At 59.9% G+C, this 19654-nt stretch overlaps 4 protein-coding genes across 4 annotated transcripts; 1 reads left to right on the forward strand and 3 right to left on the reverse strand.

Moving 5' to 3' along the window:
• Window positions 1-378: 378 nt before the first annotated feature.
• On the reverse strand, window positions 379-1979 carry BKCO1_3200042 (uncharacterized protein; the record flags this gene model as incomplete). Its single annotated transcript, XM_020274432.1, has 3 exons — window positions 379-944; window positions 996-1829; window positions 1868-1979. 3 exons carry the CDS (start codon window positions 1977-1979, stop codon window positions 379-381), a joined length of 1512 nt encoding a protein of 503 aa, XP_020129522.1.
• A 1051-nt stretch (window positions 1980-3030) lies between these two features.
• Window positions 3031-4113, reverse strand: BKCO1_3200043 (epoxide hydrolase; the record flags this gene model as incomplete). The annotated part of the gene is made up of 2 exons (XM_020274433.1): window positions 3031-3861; window positions 4039-4113. The coding sequence occupies 2 exons, from the start codon at window positions 4111-4113 to the stop codon at window positions 3031-3033; spliced, it is 906 nt and encodes a 301-aa protein (XP_020129523.1).
• A 787-nt stretch (window positions 4114-4900) lies between these two features.
• BKCO1_3200044 (sterol regulatory element binding protein sre1) lies at window positions 4901-8127 on the reverse strand (the record flags this gene model as incomplete). Its single annotated transcript, XM_020274434.1, has 2 exons — window positions 4901-7984; window positions 8068-8127. The coding sequence occupies 2 exons, from the start codon at window positions 8125-8127 to the stop codon at window positions 4901-4903; spliced, it is 3144 nt and encodes a 1047-aa protein (XP_020129528.1).
• An 8527-nt stretch (window positions 8128-16654) lies between these two features.
• Window positions 16655-18436, forward strand: BKCO1_3200045 (gata-type sexual development transcription factor; the record flags this gene model as incomplete). The annotated part of the gene is made up of 5 exons (XM_020274435.1): window positions 16655-16686; window positions 16753-17731; window positions 17783-18118; window positions 18176-18281; window positions 18336-18436. 5 exons carry the CDS (start codon window positions 16655-16657, stop codon window positions 18434-18436), a joined length of 1554 nt encoding a protein of 517 aa, XP_020129529.1.
• Window positions 18437-19654: the final 1218 nt, after the last annotated feature.

The following is a 19654-nucleotide window of genomic DNA, read 5'->3' on the forward strand; positions in this document are numbered from 1 at the left end:
TCTCTTTTTTGTCATGTCATCTCTCGCCATACTTGGGACTATATCGGTATGCGATACCCTTTTGCCTGCTTCAAGAGCAGTCGCATGTATTTACATCACGAGTATGAAGCACACACTGCTATGTTCAAAGGAGATTCTATTTTCCTTACTGAGTTTGCAACAATATGTAGGGAAGCCGCTACTACCCTGAATCGAAGTGTTCCTCCGTAACTGAATGACCGTTCTCCACCCGGGAGAACAATGATGCCGACCAAGTGATGACGGGAGACAGACCTCTATCCGTGAACAAGTCGGAGAAATAATTGAATAGCAAGATTGGAGAAACCTGCCCACCAACCCTTCTCTGCCAAAGCAAAGGCAGCAGAAAGAGGCCCAGGCTTAACGGCGTCCGTATGGGTCAGACCAGCGCTCCGGATGACGGCGATCGCGGTTGGAGCTGCGGCCGCGACTGCGGCTGCGGCTGCGGCTATGGTACTTACGCTTTTTTCTCTCTCTCGAGTGGTTGCGACCACGGCTGCCGCTGCTACTAGCTGGGTGCTCGGTCTTGACCTTCGGTCCGGTCGGGATCGGGACTTGTTGTGCAAGTTTCAGGTCAGGAAGGGAGACAACACCCATATCGAACCGGTCTGCCAGTCTAGGGGGAAGATTCAGATCCAACGGGGCGAGAAGTTCCTTGAGCATATCGCCGCGCTGTCCTTGCAAGTTCTCTACTACGACATTCTGTGGCGGGTTGAATGTGCGACACTCAGACCTAAGGATGAGTAGCTCATCTTTGACGAAGTGGAAGTCCTTATTACGTGTTGGTCTGCCCAGGTGGTCCGGCTTTGACGGAAGAAGCGTGCCGTATCCATCCCTTGCGGCCTTACAAAGGGCACCGCTGTTGATGTAAAGTTCTAGGGTTTTGGGTTGAAGCAAGAAGTGTCCGGTCGAGGAAGGCGTGGTTTCTGTTTGGCTGTCAGTCTGTTCGCGCACCTACCCCCGAGGATTGAACGAACCTGTCATGGTTTGGACATCCCTAAGGTACGTCACGAGGTCATGCTGGGCTTCTTCGAGAAGTGTCGCAGGGAAGTTGTCCTTGATTGCCTTCTGGAATACTTCTCTGAAGTTGTCAAGCAGTACCATCGTCTTTTTGTTCCTTGCGATAACATCCCGAGCGAAAGTCTTCATCTCCTCGGTAGTTTGAATACCGTTAGTCTCAGGGCAGCAGAAATCGACCAAGGCAAGAGCCTCGTCAGCCAGGATGGGGAAGTTGTTCTGTAGTTTGCGAAACGAGTGCTCTTGCAGCTGAGTGAAACCCACCCAAGCTGCCCAGTTGTAGAGCATCAGCTCCTCTAGGAAGAGCCTGTGGGTCGTCTCTGTCGTCTTGGCATCGTGGATGTCCGACGCAGCCGACATCCATGATTCCCAGATAGCCTTATTGCCGACTGGATCAACGATTTCTAGTTCGGCTCCACCATCCCACGGGGCGTATTCGCCTGTCTGAAGAAACTGGCGAAGCCTGGTGAGGTTCTTACACCATTTCGAGGCTGTGAATTCGAGTAAGATAGCGCCGTCGCCCAAGTCCGTCTGCGTCTTGCTACTGGACTTCATGATGGTAGCCAAAACCGACTTAGGAAGCTTGGAAGTCATCGACGCCGGCATGAGGGTTCGGTCACGGCGGTCGGATGGGCCGAACCTGATGGTTACGGAACGGTTGCCACCACCTGTATCTAGCGAAGGCAAGGCTTGCTCGGCGGTGATGGAGCCATTGGCCATATGGTTCAAGTTGTTCGTGGAGGCAGCTGGGGCCGAGCCGAAAATTGGGCGAACATTGTTACCCATGATAGGTGCTATGGTCATCGGTTGGAGTCAGTGATATTCTGCATACCGTTGTTGTTGATGCAGCGGGCGAACAAACCGGGCGGGGCTGAAGCTGCATTGTGATTAATGGCAGCCACAGTGTTGCGACGCGGGTCGATGGACAACCGCGAAAAAGCCATGTTGGCCTGGTCGAGTGGAAGGGGCGGGCGGAGCTGAAGAAGGAAGAAACGAAACAGAGCAGGAGGAAGGGTTTAAATGCACGGCGTGGAGGCAAGCCCCACGTTGTGCCTCCCGTCTGGCAGCTTCCTGGAATTGGCACTGGGTGCGCTCCTTCCGCCTGGCAGCTTCCTGGAATCGGCCTGTGGGTGCGCGCCTGCCCCATAGCCGCGCGCCTTCCCAGCACAACGCGGCAAGTGCGCGATGTCACGCGCTTATTCGATCCCGGCGCCAGGAGCAAATCACGTATGGGGTGTGGGGCGGCCTCAGGTAGGTCGCGCCTCAGCACGTGAGACCCATGGTCACAACCTGCGGCACAGCGACGCCCAGAATCCGGATCACTACTCTCGCCGCCTGGTTTGGTTCCCGTCAAGATCGTATTGGCTTGTAATCAAGGCCATAGCCATGTTCTAAGCGTCGTTCTACGCTGCGAGAGCCGCAACAGCCTGGATATCAGCACGTATTGTGCGGCATCACTGTATTGTAACAAGCGGTGACGCCGTGGTCGACGCCCGTCCTGGTCCACTTCTGTCCGGCGTCGGTCGATCAGTGATGAATGGCTCTCGCGGCTGCGGCATGATCCAGCTTTCCGACTATAAGCTCGCGAATTTCTTTTTCCTGTATCAGAGCCCCTGCCACTTGCCAAGCGTGGCCGCGTCGTTGTGACTAGTCATACCCACGCACCCAAGCGGCGCAGCAGTTCCCCGCGCGTCCGCTCGACGAAGTAGGTACGATCGCCTGATGTGACACACTCGCCAAATGGATCGTCCGCTTGATGAGATATCTCCCTCTCATCTTCATTGGTGAGGCCGGTGTTTCTTCTAGTGGAGGCGAGACTATAGCCGACTGTTAGCAATATTGGGCACATCAAAGAGACCAAGTCTTCTGAGAGGGCGTCTCGGAGGGTGCAAGCGGAAACAAAAAGCCGTTATCTTGATGCGCCACAGTCTTAAGGCCAAGTCTTTACCGCCCGCTGTTCTAGATGCTCTGTCCCTCGGCGAATCCCAGGCTGGTCTACAACCTGGCTTTCTCGCCAGCCACCTCCTCTGCCAGCAAGCTCAGCCCCATGATCTCTTCCAACTCCCTCACTGCCTTCAAGCTCTTCCCCAGATCGACTTTCAACGTCCTCATCCCCATCTCTTTGGCAGCCTTCAGATTCTGCCCAATGTCGTCCAGAAACAGCACATCGCCGGCCCCCACGCCGCCCTCGACGCCCCTCCTCCTCGCCTCCTCATCCAACAACCTCACCGCCATCTCATAGATCCTCCGATCCGGCTTCCTCAGCCCGACGTGCGCCGAGCTGATGAAGACGTCAAACGCCGCCGTCACATCGCCCACCTCGACCTTCCCACCCGGCCCCTCCACCCTCAACCCGCTCTCAAACACCGCCCCCTTCTCATCCACCACCCCCTCCGGAAACACAACCGTATTGCTCAACGCCCCGAGCACGAACCCCCCTCCCTCCTCCTCCCCCTTCGCCGCCACCCTCCCCAGCTCCCTCACCGCCGGCCACATCCACCGATCCGGCGCCCTACTCACGCGCATCATCTCCCAAAACAACTTCTTGGCATCGACCTTCGGCGGTGGCGGCGGCGGCGGCGGTAGCGGCAGCTGCGACGACGAAGACGTCACCCCCCTCTTCGCCCAAAACGCGCCCCACGCCGCCGGCGCCGCCAGGTCCGCCGCGAACTCGGCGAAGAAGGCGTCGTCCAGGGCGGCCTCGCCGCGCTCGACGCGCTGCCACGCGCCCGCCGGCGCCGCGGCGGAAATGGCCGCGTTGATCCAGCCGACGGGGATGCCATGCGCGCGCTCGTGGTCGAGGATGGCCTGGAAGGGGGAGACGACCTGTTTGTTTGTGTGTGTGTGATTAGATGATTATAATCGTTTATGCGACGTTGCCTCGTTTCTGGTTCGGTGATTTTTTTTGTTTTATTTTTTTGCGTTCTGGTGCGATTGAAATGCCCTGTGCTGGCTGCAAAGAGGGTGGTGGGTGGGAGGGAACGGAAAGTAAAAGCCACTTACGCAAACGCCGCCAATGTCGAAGAGGAGAGCTTTGGGCCGCTTTGGTGCAGCAGCTGGTGGGCCGGGCGCGGTCATGTTGGCGGCTGCTGAGGATGTGTGAAGTTGAAAAGAGTTATGCAACGTTGCGATGAGGTGCAGAGAGACATGTTAGACAAGCAATTGTGGGGTACTTAGAGGGGGGAAAGGGCAGATCTGGGGTGGGAAAGCTTCCCCGAATGCCGAGGCACGGAGAGCGGTAGCTATGTGCCCGGCCGTTTGTCGCCTCGTCTCGTGGCAGTTGCGTGCAAGCGATACCATCGCAGGTGGCACTGTATTTGGCACAGGCATGCATTCGACTACCTTGGAGGTGTGATGAGGCCGGAGAGGAGTTTTCATTTTTCAGGCCCGGTGTGTAGCCCAGCGGCGTCGTAGCTGAAGAAAGGACTATGTAACTAAAACTAATTACGCCAACATCTACGGTTGTTTGGACTCCATAAAGACGTAAAACATCAAATCGCGACGTATGCCGACGAAGCGCCTCAACGATTAAAGCAGTCCAATGTCCCAGAATATATCATGTACAAAGCGATAGACGCAGCAGCGGTGCTGGGTATCGTTAAAAAACCAGTCCACGTCGAAACCGAGTGGATTTTTGCTGCAAACCGCCAGCCGAGCAAAAACATAAAACAGGGGAGAGCGTAGTCGTACACTGAAGTCGACCGCTTTTTCTGTTGTTCGAGTTCTCCACCCAAACGCCGAAGCCAAATACGTTCCCAGTCCTAAACCGTCTTTGGTTTGGACAATTCGTTACTGTTTCTTGCAATGGCCAGAGAGTTATCCCAAAACCGTGACGCCATGAAAGAATCGATTTCAACCGCTGAAATCAACAAGAGATCATCTTCTTTTCACACTCCACATCACTCTGGCTGGCGTAGCCAGCATCGCCCTCGTCGCTGCTGTTCTCTGGCATGCCAACAAGCATTTTGCTGACACTTAGGCATGTCTCGACAATTCTGCCCTTGGTCTTGGTGCTCAACCCACTGCGGCGTCCGGCTTCACGGCCGATCCAGACACGCATCGACTTTGCAATACGCTCCAGGCCTTGTCGCGACTCAGCAAGCAGCTTCTCCTCGTTTGAGAAGATTCTGAGGACCTTGTAGGCGGCAATGAAGCTAAGGAGAGTAAGGGAGCCCTCGGGCAAGTAGGTGTTGTTGACAACGAACGTGGCACGGATCCGTGCCTCGTCGGAGCCAGTCGCGACAAACGTCTCTGCAAGCGCCAGGCATTTGACAAGTGTGAGCGATTTGCGAACGTCAGCGGCGATGTGGGCCTCGCCGACCACGTTCATAAGCAAAGCCCGAGGGGAGTTGACCTTGTTTTTGAGAGCAGGAATGTGCGGTTGCGAAGGAAGAGAATCGAACGCGGCGATGATGTTCCCGTTGCGATCCTTCTCAAGGAGGATAGACTTGGCAACCTGTGCTCTGACCTGGGAGACGGAGTTGGGAGGCGCAGTACGAGCGGCGAGGTTCAGATCGGCCTTGACTTCGTCCGTAACCAACGAGACATTGGCTTCGAGGTAACCAGCCAGTGCCCGGTTCAGCACGTAGCTCGAGAACCAAGCGGCAAGAGCGTCCAATGGCGAAGAGATTGCAAAATCCTCGACAACACTGTCCATGGCTTCGTCGGACTCGGTGTTCTGCGCGCTCGGCTTGTTCCAGGCGAGGTTGTACGCACGTTGCACAATCCTGTCCACCATGACATCATTGCACTCGAGATCCAGTAACGCAGCCAGATGATCGGGAAGCTTCTCTGTCTCTTCGCCGGATTGGAGCAAGGTCTTCTGGTGGTTGCGCGCCTTGTTCCAGAACTTCCGAGCCAGCTTGGCGCTGATCTCTTCAAACATGTACCACGATCCGTATCCCGCGTTGGCGATCTCCCAAAGAAGAATGCGGATATGCATCGCCTTGAGCATCAGGCGCGCAGGACTGTTCGGGAGAGTGCCCGAGGCCATGATCGTCAAGATCAACCTGCCCTTGCTGATTTCGGCATCGCCACCAGTGAGCTGCGCATCCAGAGCGATCTCCCACGCTTTGACACGCGCAGCTTCGTGTTCTTTGGTCGTTCCAGTGACGTATGCGTATCCATCCCAGCCGACAACGTTCCTCAAGCTGAGCTTAAGGGCTTTGAGACACACGGCCGCAGCTTCGAGGAAAAAGTTGTGGCGCGGTACCCAGACTGTCTGGATGGCAGTCAACCAGGCCTTGCGACGGACCTCAACCGGGGATGCAGGCGATGGCGCAGGCTGCAACTTGATGGACGGAATTGCCTTCTTCCTGGGTTTGTTCTTGGGATCAATGACCGGGATGACCAGGTAGACGACGGCAGCAAGAACAAGCAAAAGCTTCAGCAGCGGAAGGGAGCGGTAGAGAGCAGACAAGCCGTGGGCAGCAAACTTGGGCACCAAGGCGCTTCCGTATCGTCCGAAGAAGGTGAGGGGTAGGGCGAACAGACCCCTGCCCTCGGGATTTTCCCCGCTTTCCTCACGCTCCCTCCAGCCCTCAACGATCATGAGACCAGCAAGGGAACCGACCATGAGCTTGTTCATCATGCTGTTTCCTCTACGGCCATTAACCATGTGCTGCTGAGCGTTCATTCCAGGCCTTCCGGGGGCAGTCGTGTACATAGGATAACCGGGCGGCTGGCTTGCGTAGTGCGACTGTGAGGCCATTGCCTGAAGATTCGTAATGCTCTCGGGCACTGGAATCATTCCTTGGGCCTGACTGACAGGCTGGCCGCGTGCAGCAGCTGCAGCGAAAGGATCTTCCTGATATCGCATGCCATCGGGAGTTCCGACAGCCTGCGCCATCGGGTTAGGGGTTATCATGGCGAATTTATCGTACGATTCCAATCGTCCCTTGAGAGCATCAACCTCTTCGGTAAGACGCTTATTTCGCTTCTCGAGGTGACGGATGTACTCCGTTGCCTTGGAAAGAACAGTTGCTTTGTTTAGTTTGTGGGCAGGTGTAAGGCCCTCGAGGTCCTCGGGATCGTCCTCTTCCTCATTGCCGTTGCCGTTGCCTGCCCGCGACATGACTCGAAGGCTGGGCACGCTGTCACGCAGTGCAGCAATCTTGTCGTTGAGGTTTGTCCGATATCGCTTTTCGATCATGTTGTGAGCAGTCTTCTTCACGGGAGGTTGCTTGTTGGATTTCTGATCAGTGCTGCTGTCGTCCTCGGTCGAGGACTTCCGCTTCTTCGTGACCACATTTGCCACGGGCTCGGGCGACGATTGCTGTGATGAGGAGCTCGTCTTGGGGTCCGGGCCAGAGTTGACGGAGCTCGGGCTGTGATGGAGCGAGGGTGTCGAGTGGGGCGGATGAGGAACAGATTGGGATTGCATCTGTTGTTGGTCGATAGAGAGCGGAGAGAAGAGGCCATTGTCGGCCTGGTCGATGGCGGTGTTGTTGTTCCAGACGGGATTGTCGGACGAGAAGTACGAGGTGCTCTGCTGAGGCTCGGTTATGGAAGGAGAGTTGTTGTGGTTGTTGAAGTGAAAGGCGGGAGGGTTCTCAATACCCTCCCCGAAGGTGAAGGGGATGTTGTTCATCTGCGGTCGGGATAGCGAGTTGGATTCGTGGGGCGACTTGGCTTCGGGCTTGAGGTAGTGGACGGGACCTTGGCCATCTATATCCTGCGCGGGCTGGTTCTGTGTCTGCCCATTGGGGTCCCAGCGCATCCACTCGTCCCAGTTGCCTTGCGGGAAGGAATCGCTAGATTGCACCAGCGACAGGTCTTCGGCACCAGATCCCAGCCACGGCGCACGCGCGCCAGGGCCGAAAGGGTATTCAGTCGACAGCATCGGGTCCTCCATGTTGACCCCGGACTCTAGTGGGGTGGAGGGACGCGAGCGCTCGTCCGACGGGCTCGTCGTGGGTCTGAAGTCGTCGAACACACAGTAAGGTCCAACCTGCGACGCCGATCCGGCGGTTAGCCCCGCCCGTACAGACAACAATCATTGCAGCGTGCATGGCTACAGCACAGAGAACGTACGGCGACCTTCTCAAGCGCCAGCGCGTCATCTAGAGCGCCGTTTAGCTCGTTCAAAGCCATGCTGGCGGAGGGTAGAGCGTGGCTGGCTCGCGCCGAGGGGAGAGGGGTGCTAGGCGCAGGGCAGGCAGGTGCGAGCCACGAGAGATGAGGCTGAAAGAGAGAGCTGCCAAACAGAGGTCTTACCAAAGACGAAAGAGATCAGGGTCACGACATGACATGAGCTGACGGATGGCGGCAGGAGTGCGGAGAGGGTCGGGGCCTGGCACGCAACAGAGTCAGCGGTCGGTCAGACGTCCCCATCGCGAGGCCAGGGTTCACGATACAACCGGGGCTGCACTCACGGGAAGCTGTGTCGCGGAAGGACGGCCGGTGCGCAAAGGGCCGGCGTGGGCCAGGGTTCGCTCGAGAATGCGCGCTGGGACTGGTGGGAGGCGCAGGGGAGAGCGTGTCGCCTGCACCGTTGGGAGCGATGATTGAGAGGAGAAGATGAAAGTCGTATGATGGAGGTCGGATAATCAGACCACCTGCTTGGTGGCGCCTGCGCCGGCCAAGGGTTTCACGCATTAGGCGCTCGCCTGTGTTGCCTTTCCGGCGCACAGCACCCACGCCACAACAGCACTGCCCCCACCCCGGGGCCGCGGTGCGAGCCACGGCGCCGCCCATCTGACGGCGCAACGCTGCGAGATGAGAATGGCTGGGTTGCTTGTGAACGCCGCGTCTGGACCAGGCAAGCGCGAGCGCCGGCGCGGGAGCTGTCGCTGGAGCTGTGCTGGTGCGCGGGAGCTGTCGCCAGGCACCGCCGAGGCCGGCCGCGCGCTGGGTGCCTGGCGAGCGCTAGCTCCGACCAAGTCCGCGCCTGTCTCACGCGCTGGTTCGCCGGTTCTCTGCGCATTCTCGAACGCTGCCCGAACCAGCCCGCTCCGCATCGCACCGCAGCCTCGCGCCCGTCTGGTGACGCCTGTCGCATGTAGATGAGAGTTGCCACTCGCCCGCCCGCATGCACCACCATCGCCTTCGCACGCCGTGGCACGGCGCCGGACGCAGCGTACAAAAGCAGGCCGCGTCCGCTGGCGCGAGCCTCAGCGCCGTCCTCCTCATGCCACTGTCGTGAGTCGACCCGACCTCCACATGCTGCTGCTCATCGTCCTGCGTCCACGGCCGGGTCAGACTGCCAGACCTCACCACCGCGCCCCTTACGCCAAACCCTAAGGGTAATCTTGGCCTCGCTGTCGACTGACCCGTCATGACAGCAGCGCGCGACTCCGCCCGGACGGACGACGACGGCTGATCAATCCATCTTGCCGATCTGCATTGAAGATGCGGTTGGTCTTGCCGTGCCGGAGTCTTTGCCCCAATCACCCGTCGTGACACGATGCTCTCCTGCTTGGCTCAGAAGCGATCGTCTCGACCTTACGATGCCAGCCTAACCACGGCGTGTCCGGCCGCACGGGCAGCGAAAGCTTGGAACTGCCCCCCAGACGACCTACCAGGAACACCGCGCCGCACACCCAACCGTAGCCGCAATTTATTTCGTCGCCGTTGTCGTTCGTCGCCGCTGGAAGCGCCCGGCACTCTCGCATCTGGGGTCCATGTTTGGCATGCAGGCGACGCTCATCCGGGCGAAGGGAGCCGACCATCCATGCTCCTATAATCCCAAAGCTTATAGAATGTGCCTGGTGCCCTCGCTGAGCAGGATCCTGACGCGTTGGCAGACGGCCATCTCTGGCCGAGTCGACCGCAATCATGCTAACGCATACGATTGTGGGATGACTTCACCGTACTCGGACCTGCACCGGCCGAAAGGATGGCCCACGAGCGTGACTTCACATGCGAGTCTGCTCCCGGTGGAGAAGTTACGTTTCCTTCGGCTCTAAGTAAAGACGAAGGCCTCCGCGGCTCTCCGCTACTCCAGCGGCTATGCGATGTCGTCGAGTCCGTGCCACACATCGTAAACTTTTTTTTTTTGGCGAGTCTGGTCCCTGCCCTCCCAGGCGCGCTACCTACTTCCATGTTCGATGCGTGTTGCAGTTGGGAGGGGTTTTCCCTGTCGTGTGGGCCTGCGCCGATGTGACGAGCGCGAAGCCTTACCACGTCAGCCAGAGGAGTGCGGCGCAGCACCGGCCGCACACGTCCCTCCATCTCGCATCTTCTCTCAGCACCCCTCCGCCGCGGAATCGGGATCTTACGAATAGCGGGCGCGACCCGACAACGTGGTAAGTGAGCCTGCCCCATCACGAGTCCCTGCGTTGTCCGCAACGGTGTGGCCTTTGCTCTCCCTTGTAGGGCATCGAGATCCGACGCCCAGTCCGCATCGGGTGCAATATGGGACACAAGTGGCGTTATGAGATCTTTTAAATGGCTGAATGACTCTCGAGCCTCCCCACTGCACCGGGAATGGGGCGTATAGTGCTCAAGAGATTGCTCGATCTCGCACCTCGACCTCCGCATATGTGTCTCTGCGCTACTTCTTACACACCGCTTGATGGGATCCGATCTTGTATTCTTCCTGATAAGAGAAAATGCGGGACGTGATGATCCTTGGTGACATGCTGTATAGCGATCCTTCGCGCTATGCGCGTTGAATCGGTCCTTCGGACCATCTGACGTTGCTGCCGTTCATGCAGACTTCACCCATGCTTTTGCACGCAATAGTACGGCGTACAACGCGAGCAAAGCCGATGGTTACACAAGACTTGCCCCAATAAAGTAACTTTGCAAAGGCTATGATGCTATCAACAAAAAACCGCTTCCATGAGGGACGGCCTGTGCATATATCGGAACTTGAATCAAGGTGCGGTGCACCTTCGGATGCCACCCGACGCCCACGAGGCGTGCAAGGGAACATTCCAAATTAAACACAGAGCCGAAGGTGTGGTCACACGAGAACGATAAGCGGGGGGGTGTGAGCAGGGCGCCCGCGTCCTCACCTTGCCTTGGCGTGTGGCCCGTTGCTGTCATCAATGTCATCTGCGCCAAAAGCCTTGGGGAGAGAAGCGAGATGCGCAGCAGCATGGCCGGCATGCGGTAGGTACATACATCGTACATATGCGCCGCGCGCCAAACTCGGGAGGATGCATGCCTGACGGCCTGCTGTCCCGCCCTCCGCCGGCCGCCGGTGCAGCTGCAGTGATCCTGCACCCCCTTCCTACCTCTTACCACCATCCCGTCGCTTTCCCCCCAAAAGTAAGCCACGCCGTTGGGAATCACCCCATGACGGGCTTGAAAAACGCCAGCCAGGGCCGGTCGCCCAGTGTTTCACTCGAGCACGACACGTGGCCCCGAGAACTTATTTCGCCACATATCTGCAGGCCGGCAGGCAGGCGGGCAAGTAACGCAGGCAGGGAAGAGTGCACATATGAGATCTATCTCATTCAAAGTACGTTGTTCCGATTCCGGCTCCAGCTGCGCCTTTCGTAGGGACCGGATTGGCCATCCAGATTGGTTGCCTAGCTAGTGTGCTGGCGAGCTGCTGGCATTGGCAACCTGCCTGATTTATGTCCGGCTACATGCACACGTCCTTTGAGCTCAAACTTGTCGAGTCCCAGCGCACCGCACTGAACAGCAGCAATCAGGGTGGGTATCAACAGGCGGCGCCCTTGCCGACGACGTCGTTCCGCAATGCCCCAGAGGGCAGGGCTTTCTGACACCTGCAGTGTAATGATGATGTTGGTTGTGGAGTACCGAATCTCACTCGGTCGGTTATATTCCCTGCTGCCTGGACTGGGAGAAAAAGGAATGTGACAAGGCTGCGGCCCGATCGTGAGATGTCCTGCGTCTAGTGGGCTGATTCTGAACACTTACCTGGAACACCTGTAAAAGGAGGTTGTTCCGGGCAGGACACCAACACGATTGCAAGCATGGTCTCGCGTAAAGCGCCGTTGCGTCTTGCAGAGAACATGGGACAAAGACGTGAGAGAGAAGTAGATGCACCAGCAACACGTGCGAGATTCTCCGCCCATAGATATCGTTTCCCGGTCGTACGGGCTGAAGGTGGTGGCAGAGGCTATCATGCTGCGGGTGCTGTGATACTCAGCACGCAGCCACGGAAGAGGTGGTTGGATCACAGCGAATCTCCAACTATTCTTCTGATTTCGGCGCCCACGTGAAATGCAAGCCTGGAAGCAACGAGCCGCGCGTGGAACGATGGAGAGAGGGTATAATTAGAGAATAGCGCAAGGTCGTGCAGCCGGGCTGCTGCGTAACCGCTACGCGGACAATTGACAGCGGCAGGTGGAGTAGGTAGATGAAGCGGGCGCAGCGCGGAACCGAGCGTTCCATGGATCGAGCGTGCTGTACCGCCGTTGTAACGTCCATCTAGTGGCTCGTGAGAACCGGTTGGCCTCGACGTGTGGTTGGGCAAAGGGAGCGTTCACTGCTTGGTAGTACATGGGACCCACGTGAAGCTTCATTAGCGCACATCGTCCGATTGCTTCCAAAGTGGCAATCTACGGCAGCAAGCCTTACTCGCGTGCCTGTCCAGTCTTGGTCCTTTAAGAGTAGGCGGAGGCGGCTCGGCCGCTCATCAAGATTCGGCCAATTTACCAGCTGATTGGTCGCCGCTGACGCTTCAGGATGCGGATTTCCGGCTAACGAGCGTTGCATGAAGAGTGCTGGTGGATCGGACCGGGTCGATGCGTCACGGTCGACTCTGCTCCAGCCCCAGATCTCGTATCTGACGGAAACGCCGACGCGGCGTGTACGGAGCCCATCGCGCAGCAGGGCAGGAACTCAGGAGGGGCCCAACGGAGGCGGCAGTCTGGCGTGCAAGGCGGATCGAACGGATCGGAAAGTCTTCCGTGATTCGTCAGGGTCACCCCCGGATCCGCCGGGTGGGCTTCGCGGTGAAGGGGTATAGTGTGGCAGCGTCATCGCCGGCCAGTCCTGGGCGTGCACGAATTATTTCCGGCATGATGAGATAGAGTTTAGTGCGTCAGAGCGGCAGAGGCGCCCCCCCTCCTCATCATCATGCTGGAGGCCGCCGTCGGATGTTGGCCCCCGCGGTCTGGCCGTGGGCTCGTTGCGTTTCCAGGCGCACGAGACCGTCACCTGGACTGGTGCAGGCTGGTGTTAGTCCTACCGAAGCGGCCCGTCTGATGGCTCGTTCCGGCGACCCAGTCCTGGGCGCGTCGGCTCTCCAGGGGGGCGATGAGGATAGGCGGGACCGGAATTGCAGCGGTGGTTTTTGGCGCAGCAGCAGCCATTCAAAATTTGAGACAGTGTCGGGAACCTGGAAAATAGCGGAGGAGCGCTATAGGCAATAATAGGCCAATGTGGGCCCGCGCCAGGAGATTCGCTGCCCGCTCGTCCTAAGCAGTAAGCTTATGGATAGTCGGCGATGCAGCAGGGAAGGGCCCTGTTCGTACCTCGATTCGCGATGTTCCCGAGCACGAGGAACGCAAGAACAGCCTTACGGCAATCTTGGACGGATCGAGACAGGGCCGGGATGCGGGTGGCAGGTGCTCTATCTCTGAATAATGGCAATGGGGCGACGTGCGGCATGTGGTGACGGCTGCGGAGCTGTCAGGGGCTTCGAGGCTCGAGATCTGGTCTGGTCCCTGATGTGCCAATTGGCTCCGGCTGCACCTTACCGCCACGTTCTCTGGCGCCTGGACAAGCATCAGGAATGAGTCGGTTCCCGTTGGCCGATGCAAATCGCCGGGCGCGCTTCGGCGGAAGGGGCTGCTCACGGTGCTGGCCCCCGTCGCCCCCATCGAGATGAGCGCAGCCGTGCGCCTGGGTGTTCCTCGATGGCCCAACGGCGCCGGCTAGCGCGGAGCCCTCGGACACGGCAGTTTCTCTCGAGGGGGCCCCAAACGGGCGACCCGTCTGAGCGTTGCTCTCCGAATGCGGGGATCTGCATCCAAAGCGGCAGCCTCTGCCAGGTGATGTGCAAGGGTCACCCGCGTCTTCGCTCCAGCTGCAGCGCCTCGAATCGCGAGCTGCAGCGGCGGGCGAGAGCCCCTTTCCCCTCCCCGTCGCTGCACGCTGCACGCTGCACGCTGCCCGCCGCCCGCCGCCCGCCGCCCGCCGCCCGCCATCCGTTGCCCGTTGCCCGCGCAGGGCCGTCGGCGCCGTAGCGCTGGAAAAGAGCCAAGTGTCTCCACCGGCGGCGGCGTGCGCTGTCGGACAGATGGCGGGGCTGGGGCGCACAGAGGCGGCGGCCTGGGGGCGCTGGTCGGACAGGACGTCGCCGCGGCGGCGACAGGTGCCAGATGCACGATCGCATCAGATGCAGAGGTGATGGCGGTAGCTGCTTGCGGCTAGCCCGCCGATTTATTCAGGGTCTGCGCACTGGGTCGCGGCGCTTGTCAGAGGATTGCAAAACATCAAGCGTTTCTGATGCCGGCATCTGGGCGGGAAGGCTCGAGCCGTCACATGCTGCGCGAATAGCCGGCGGCGGGGGCGCGCGGGCGCGGTGGGCATTGAGATGCGGCGAGCACGCTCAGCCTGCGGGCGCGTGATGGAGCTGGCTGGAGTGGCTTGGGCTGCGAGGCCGCCCAAAAGCAGATCGAGTGAAACCGGGCGTGAAGATCAGCGCTGGCTGCTGATGGCGCTGCTGATGGCACCGCTGAGCTGACGCAGATCGCATTACGGCGTGAGCCAATCTTGGTCGCGTCGGATCGTGCATATGTGGCCGGCCAGCGGCATGCAGGGCGGCGGTGCGTCCAATATTGCGGCCATGTTGCGCCTCGGAAGGGCAAGGCGTGACACGATAACGGGTATCTATCCGCCAAACGCCAGGATCTGATCTCGAAAACGAATGCACCATAGCGCGGATCGATGCTCGGCGTAGCGCAGCCACCGCGCGGGCAGGCCGGCCGCGGCGGCGTGCTGGCGTGCTGGCGTGCTGGCGTGCTGGCAGCTGGGGATGCGCTGCGACGCCGTTATGGCGCTGCCGGCCCGTCAGCAGCAGGCAGGCGCGCGCAAACGCGATGACAGGCGGGTCGCGGCACCCTAGTAGCAGCGCTGTGGCCGGAGCGTTGGGGCGGGTGGGCCTGTGTCGCACGCCCGCAACGTGGACTCGCTTGAAAGTTGAAGCAGCGCCGCCCGCAACAGGTCCAACCTATCGGCCGGGGGGCCCAAGCTGCCCAAGCTGTCGTGTGGCCTGATGTGCCTGCGCTCGGCCCAGCGCTCGTTGCGGCCGCGGGCGTCGGAGCACGCGCAGCGCTCATCGGCATCGTCAGCGTCACGGCGCACCCACGGCGCACCCACGGCGCACCCACGGCGCACCCCCCGCTGCGCTCGGATGATTCATGCTCAGATCTCGGCAGCGCATCGCATCGCATCTGGGAGACGCAACGGCGGCACCACGCGCGCTCAAATCAGCTCTCGCCGGCACTTGCCTTCGCCGCCGCTGGCACGCACGCAGGGAGCGGCTCCTAGCTTTGCCGCGACAGATCTCGATCAGCCGTGGGCGGCCTCCACTGATTCGTCCCACGGCCTCGGGCCCGCACGCCGCTCGCTTTGCCTCGCATCCGCAGAAGGGGCGCGGCGTGGAGAAAGGGGCGCCAGCTCCAGCGATGCGCGCACCGGCAGCCCTGCGCGCCCGCCCGGCGCCAGCCCGCGCGGGCTGCTGGATCGTGATGATGTCGACTTGGAGTGGTGACGCCGTGACGCGCCGCTGGCCCTGCCGCGCTGAAGAAGGCCGTGTCTCGTGTCCAGGGCAGCCAGATCCTGCTCTGCGCGCTGATCTTGCTCGCCGTGCTTGGCGGAGGCGAATCTGAGCCGACATCACCACCGCTAGGCGGATTATTCCCTACCCACGCCGCGCGCACATCGCTCCCTCCTGGTCGCCTGCCCGCGGTGCCCATAAGCTTTGCAAGGGCCGGCCTCCGCAGCACAGATCCGATTAACACGGTCTAACGGCCTCCAGCGCGCGTGCGGCCAGGGTGCCCGCCGCCGTCCACGGGCAGCGATACGACTCCCCGTCAAGTCCCTGCCCTGCTGCGTCGCGGGTCATCTCCGATCGCATCTATCGTCTGCTGCGGCCATCTAGCTAGATATCCCCGTCTTCCCCTCTTGCCCACCCATCCCAGCGCCCGCCCCGAAATGCCCGTTGCAACACGCCGTTAAAACCGCTGTCCTCGCTCCCACCCGCACGATCACGGGATACCTCACCACCACCTCGACGCCCCCATACGCTGCTGTGCACGCCAGCGCCCTCGCCGTGACCCCGACGCCCTTCTCCAGACCCGCCCGTCACGCTGCGCGCTAGCCCGCCGCCATTGGAGCTGTACGCCCTCGCCGCGTTCCACCATCTCGCCTCGCCTTACGTCAGGCTCTCTTCTGCACAGCTTCCACCCAGCGCCGGCCCGCCGACACGCCCCGCCGCCGCCAGCGTTCGCCCGCACAGGACGACGGCGTTCGCCAGCCGGCAACGCTGCACGCCGCACCTGGGAATTACATCACCGCCAACGCGTGCGTGACGGGCGAGCCAGGGCACCGCCAACCGCCGCCGCCGCGCCGCCGCTGTCACCTGCTTGCGGGAAGCTACAGCTGCCGGGCGACACAACCCTCCAGAGACTGAGCGTCCGCGTCGTCGTCGAACGCCAGCCAGCGCGTCGATCCGACCACGCTGCCTTCCCGAATGGAAGCCATGGAAGCCGGCAGTCGGCAGAGGTGCGTGTTTGTCGCCGCGAACCGCCGCGCATCGTGTGGACGAGAGTGTATCTAACCTGCTGCTAGCGCCATTTTGCCCTCAATATCTTCCATAGATGCCGAGAAGAGCAGAAGAGATGACACGGATTTCCAGCGCAAGCACTCCGCCGCAGCTATGGTCAGCCCGTCGTTTCCCTACTCAAACCCGCCCTACGCCACCCATCACCCGCCTGCTGCCAGCGCACCGCCAGCAAGCTTAGCAGGCCTCATTTCTCCCCCGGAGTCCCGCCGCACATCTGGAGATGAGAAGGAGCAAAAACCGCCCACAAGGCAATCACTACCGTCAATCCACGAAGCGCTGGCATCCGAACAACCAATGCCCTACCCGCCTCACCCGACCTCGACCGGTCCGCCGCCCGCGTCGCAATACTTCCAGCCCCCGCCAACCTCTGCCACCTCGCATCCGGACTCTGCCAGGAGACACTTCTCTCAGGATTTCTCCAGCAGGGACTCGCCCGCCCTCTACTCGCAGCACCCAGACCGCAGTCCGTACATGAAGCCGCCCCCTCAGCCACCCTACTCCCAGGCCGCACAGGATCCGCCACGGCCGACTTTGCCAACCACTCACAATCCCAAGCTGCCAACTTTGCATCCGCTACGAACAGAGCCGTCCCCCGTGAACAACTCGAGGCCTTCGTTCAGCGCGGGTTACGCTTATTCACAACAACAGTCTCCGGCCTATGAGCAAAATCCTCAGCAGGCTGGTCCAGTGCAACCGCAGCAGCAACCCTTCGGTTTCAACCACCCGTACGCTCCCGGTCCGTATCCGTACAGTGCGCCTCCACCACCGCCTCCCCCAAGTCAAGTCAACCCTCCGTATCCTCCATCAGCCCCGGCAGCGTATTCTGCATCAGGAGGCTATCCCCCCACGTGGAGATCGGATGGTGCCGAAGTCAGGCGGGCGGAGGAAAGCAAGAGAGCCGGGAGACATGCAGGCCCGGCACTCTATGGCGAGTCGGTCAAGCGGCACCTCGATAACTTTGATTTTGAAGCATCCCTCAACGAGGTAAGTCATCAATAGACGCCATCCTTGAGCATGACGCTAAAATTGAAACAGATCGCGGAAGGAAGCGGGCGTTTAAACGAGTTCCTGAGAATACACGGCCAGCGCGCGCACCAGGCGCAGCGGGCAGGGCCGCTCCCAGGCTCGATGCCATTGATCCATGAAGTCGATGATTTGATGAAAAGCAGCCAACGGATCGTGGATTCCTTGGCGCGGATCCGTGAGGTGGTGCTAACGACACAGCAAGCCCACCACTTGGCGGAACAAGCACAAGATCCGAGGTTCAAGGCAACAAACGGCTACGAACCCGAAGAATCCCAGAATCTGTATGGAGAGGATCCGAAGGGTGGTGGTGGCTTCGCAGGGTCTGACCCAAAGAAGCGCAGAGGGGTGCGTATCTTTCTGAGACTGGTCAAGTGTGATGGTGGAAGCTGACATGTCTCGCAGCGCGCGGCGCCCCCGGGTCGTTGTCACAGCTGCAACCGGGCGGAAACTCCAGAGTTGCGGAGAGGTCCAGACGGCGCACGTACCTTGTGCAACGCCTGCGGTCTCCGTAAGTTTCACAGCTTGCCGTAAAGCAAACAGAACACCTGCTGATGCGCTCCAGACTACGCCAAACTCACACGAAAAATGGGCGCCAACAAGGCACCTATCGGTAGCTCGAATCTGCGGCCAAAGTCCCTTGGGCCAGGATCACCGCCGGCCTGAGGTCGTCTTGGACACACCTCAGCAAGGAAAAGCTGCGCACCCGGGGTCAAGACCGCATCGGGGCGTGCGACTCGCAGATCACGGCGCTTCTCGGATAGCACGGTATTGCTTATTCCCACGCGGCCGGGAGTCCTTTGACCGACACAAAACTTTGCAAAAAAACCTCGCCGCTTTTCGATACGTATGTCTACTTCTTGTGTTTTCGGCAAAAAGGGATTGGCGCCAGGATGATCGAGGACATACTCATTCAGGAGATTACGCGTTTCACCACGTTTGGGGGGAGGGGGGCGGCGCCGGGCTGTCCAGGGAGAAAATAACCTGCATTTTGTCTCTTCTAGGGGACCTTCGGGTTGTGCGTCATATGGTCCGGGCAGACGACAGATTCACAGCTATTTTTGCGATTTGCATTGCGGTCGGAAGGAGCATCCGGGCGCCGGTTGGCTTTGCCTTGTCAGAGACGCTTTATTTCCTTCTCACCCCCGTACGCTCACCGTTCTCTTTCACGCCGTCTCATAGCGTCGTCTGCACTTCCGGTCGGTCCCTCGGTTGATCTCTTCCCCTGCGTTTTTTCTTTGCATGCCGACGAGACGGGACTCTAGTCAGATTGCTTTTCCGCAAGGTTTACGGCAGGGACACGGCAGGGCTCGCTTGTCTTTACAGTTTTCGGTTTTTTCTGCTTGGACGCTGGACCCGGGGATGCGGGCATTGGCTCGCCGGAACGGCTTTCTGCATGTACGCTGTTCATTCGCGCCGTCTGCTTTTTCTCTTTCTCTTTGCTAGGCCTAGAGTTTGCCTTTTCATTTCTGCGAACGCGTGCATGGCATGGGCGGCTACTAGGCCGCCCTCAGCCCCAGGAGTCTATGAGTTTTTGCATCGGCGTTGGGAGGAGACACGTGTTCCCATTCAGGATTGGGCTGGTTCGAAGGCATATTTTCCGACTTCTCCTGTACGACTTTATTGAACCTACTCTGTCATGGACTTACCCCTTTCGTTCAGAGTACTCTTATCTTATGCCAAGGGAGAGAATGGAAGAGGTTGAAATGGAAGACAGCTTCCACATGGCTTGCACCACTAGGGACCCCGTCGGTGACGCATGGCGACTCAGGCCCGATGTCTCGGATGGTGATAATGGAGGCAGCGCAAGGTGACAAGAGTGCGTCGCCCGCCCCGTCCGCCCGCCCGCCCGCCCGCTGCAAAGCTGGTGGGCGCCTAGGCCCC

This window comes from Diplodia corticola (assembly GCF_001883845.1).
Source record: "Diplodia corticola strain CBS 112549 chromosome Unknown scaffold32, whole genome shotgun sequence".
NCBI classification, from domain to species: domain Eukaryota; kingdom Fungi; phylum Ascomycota; class Dothideomycetes; order Botryosphaeriales; family Botryosphaeriaceae; genus Diplodia; species Diplodia corticola.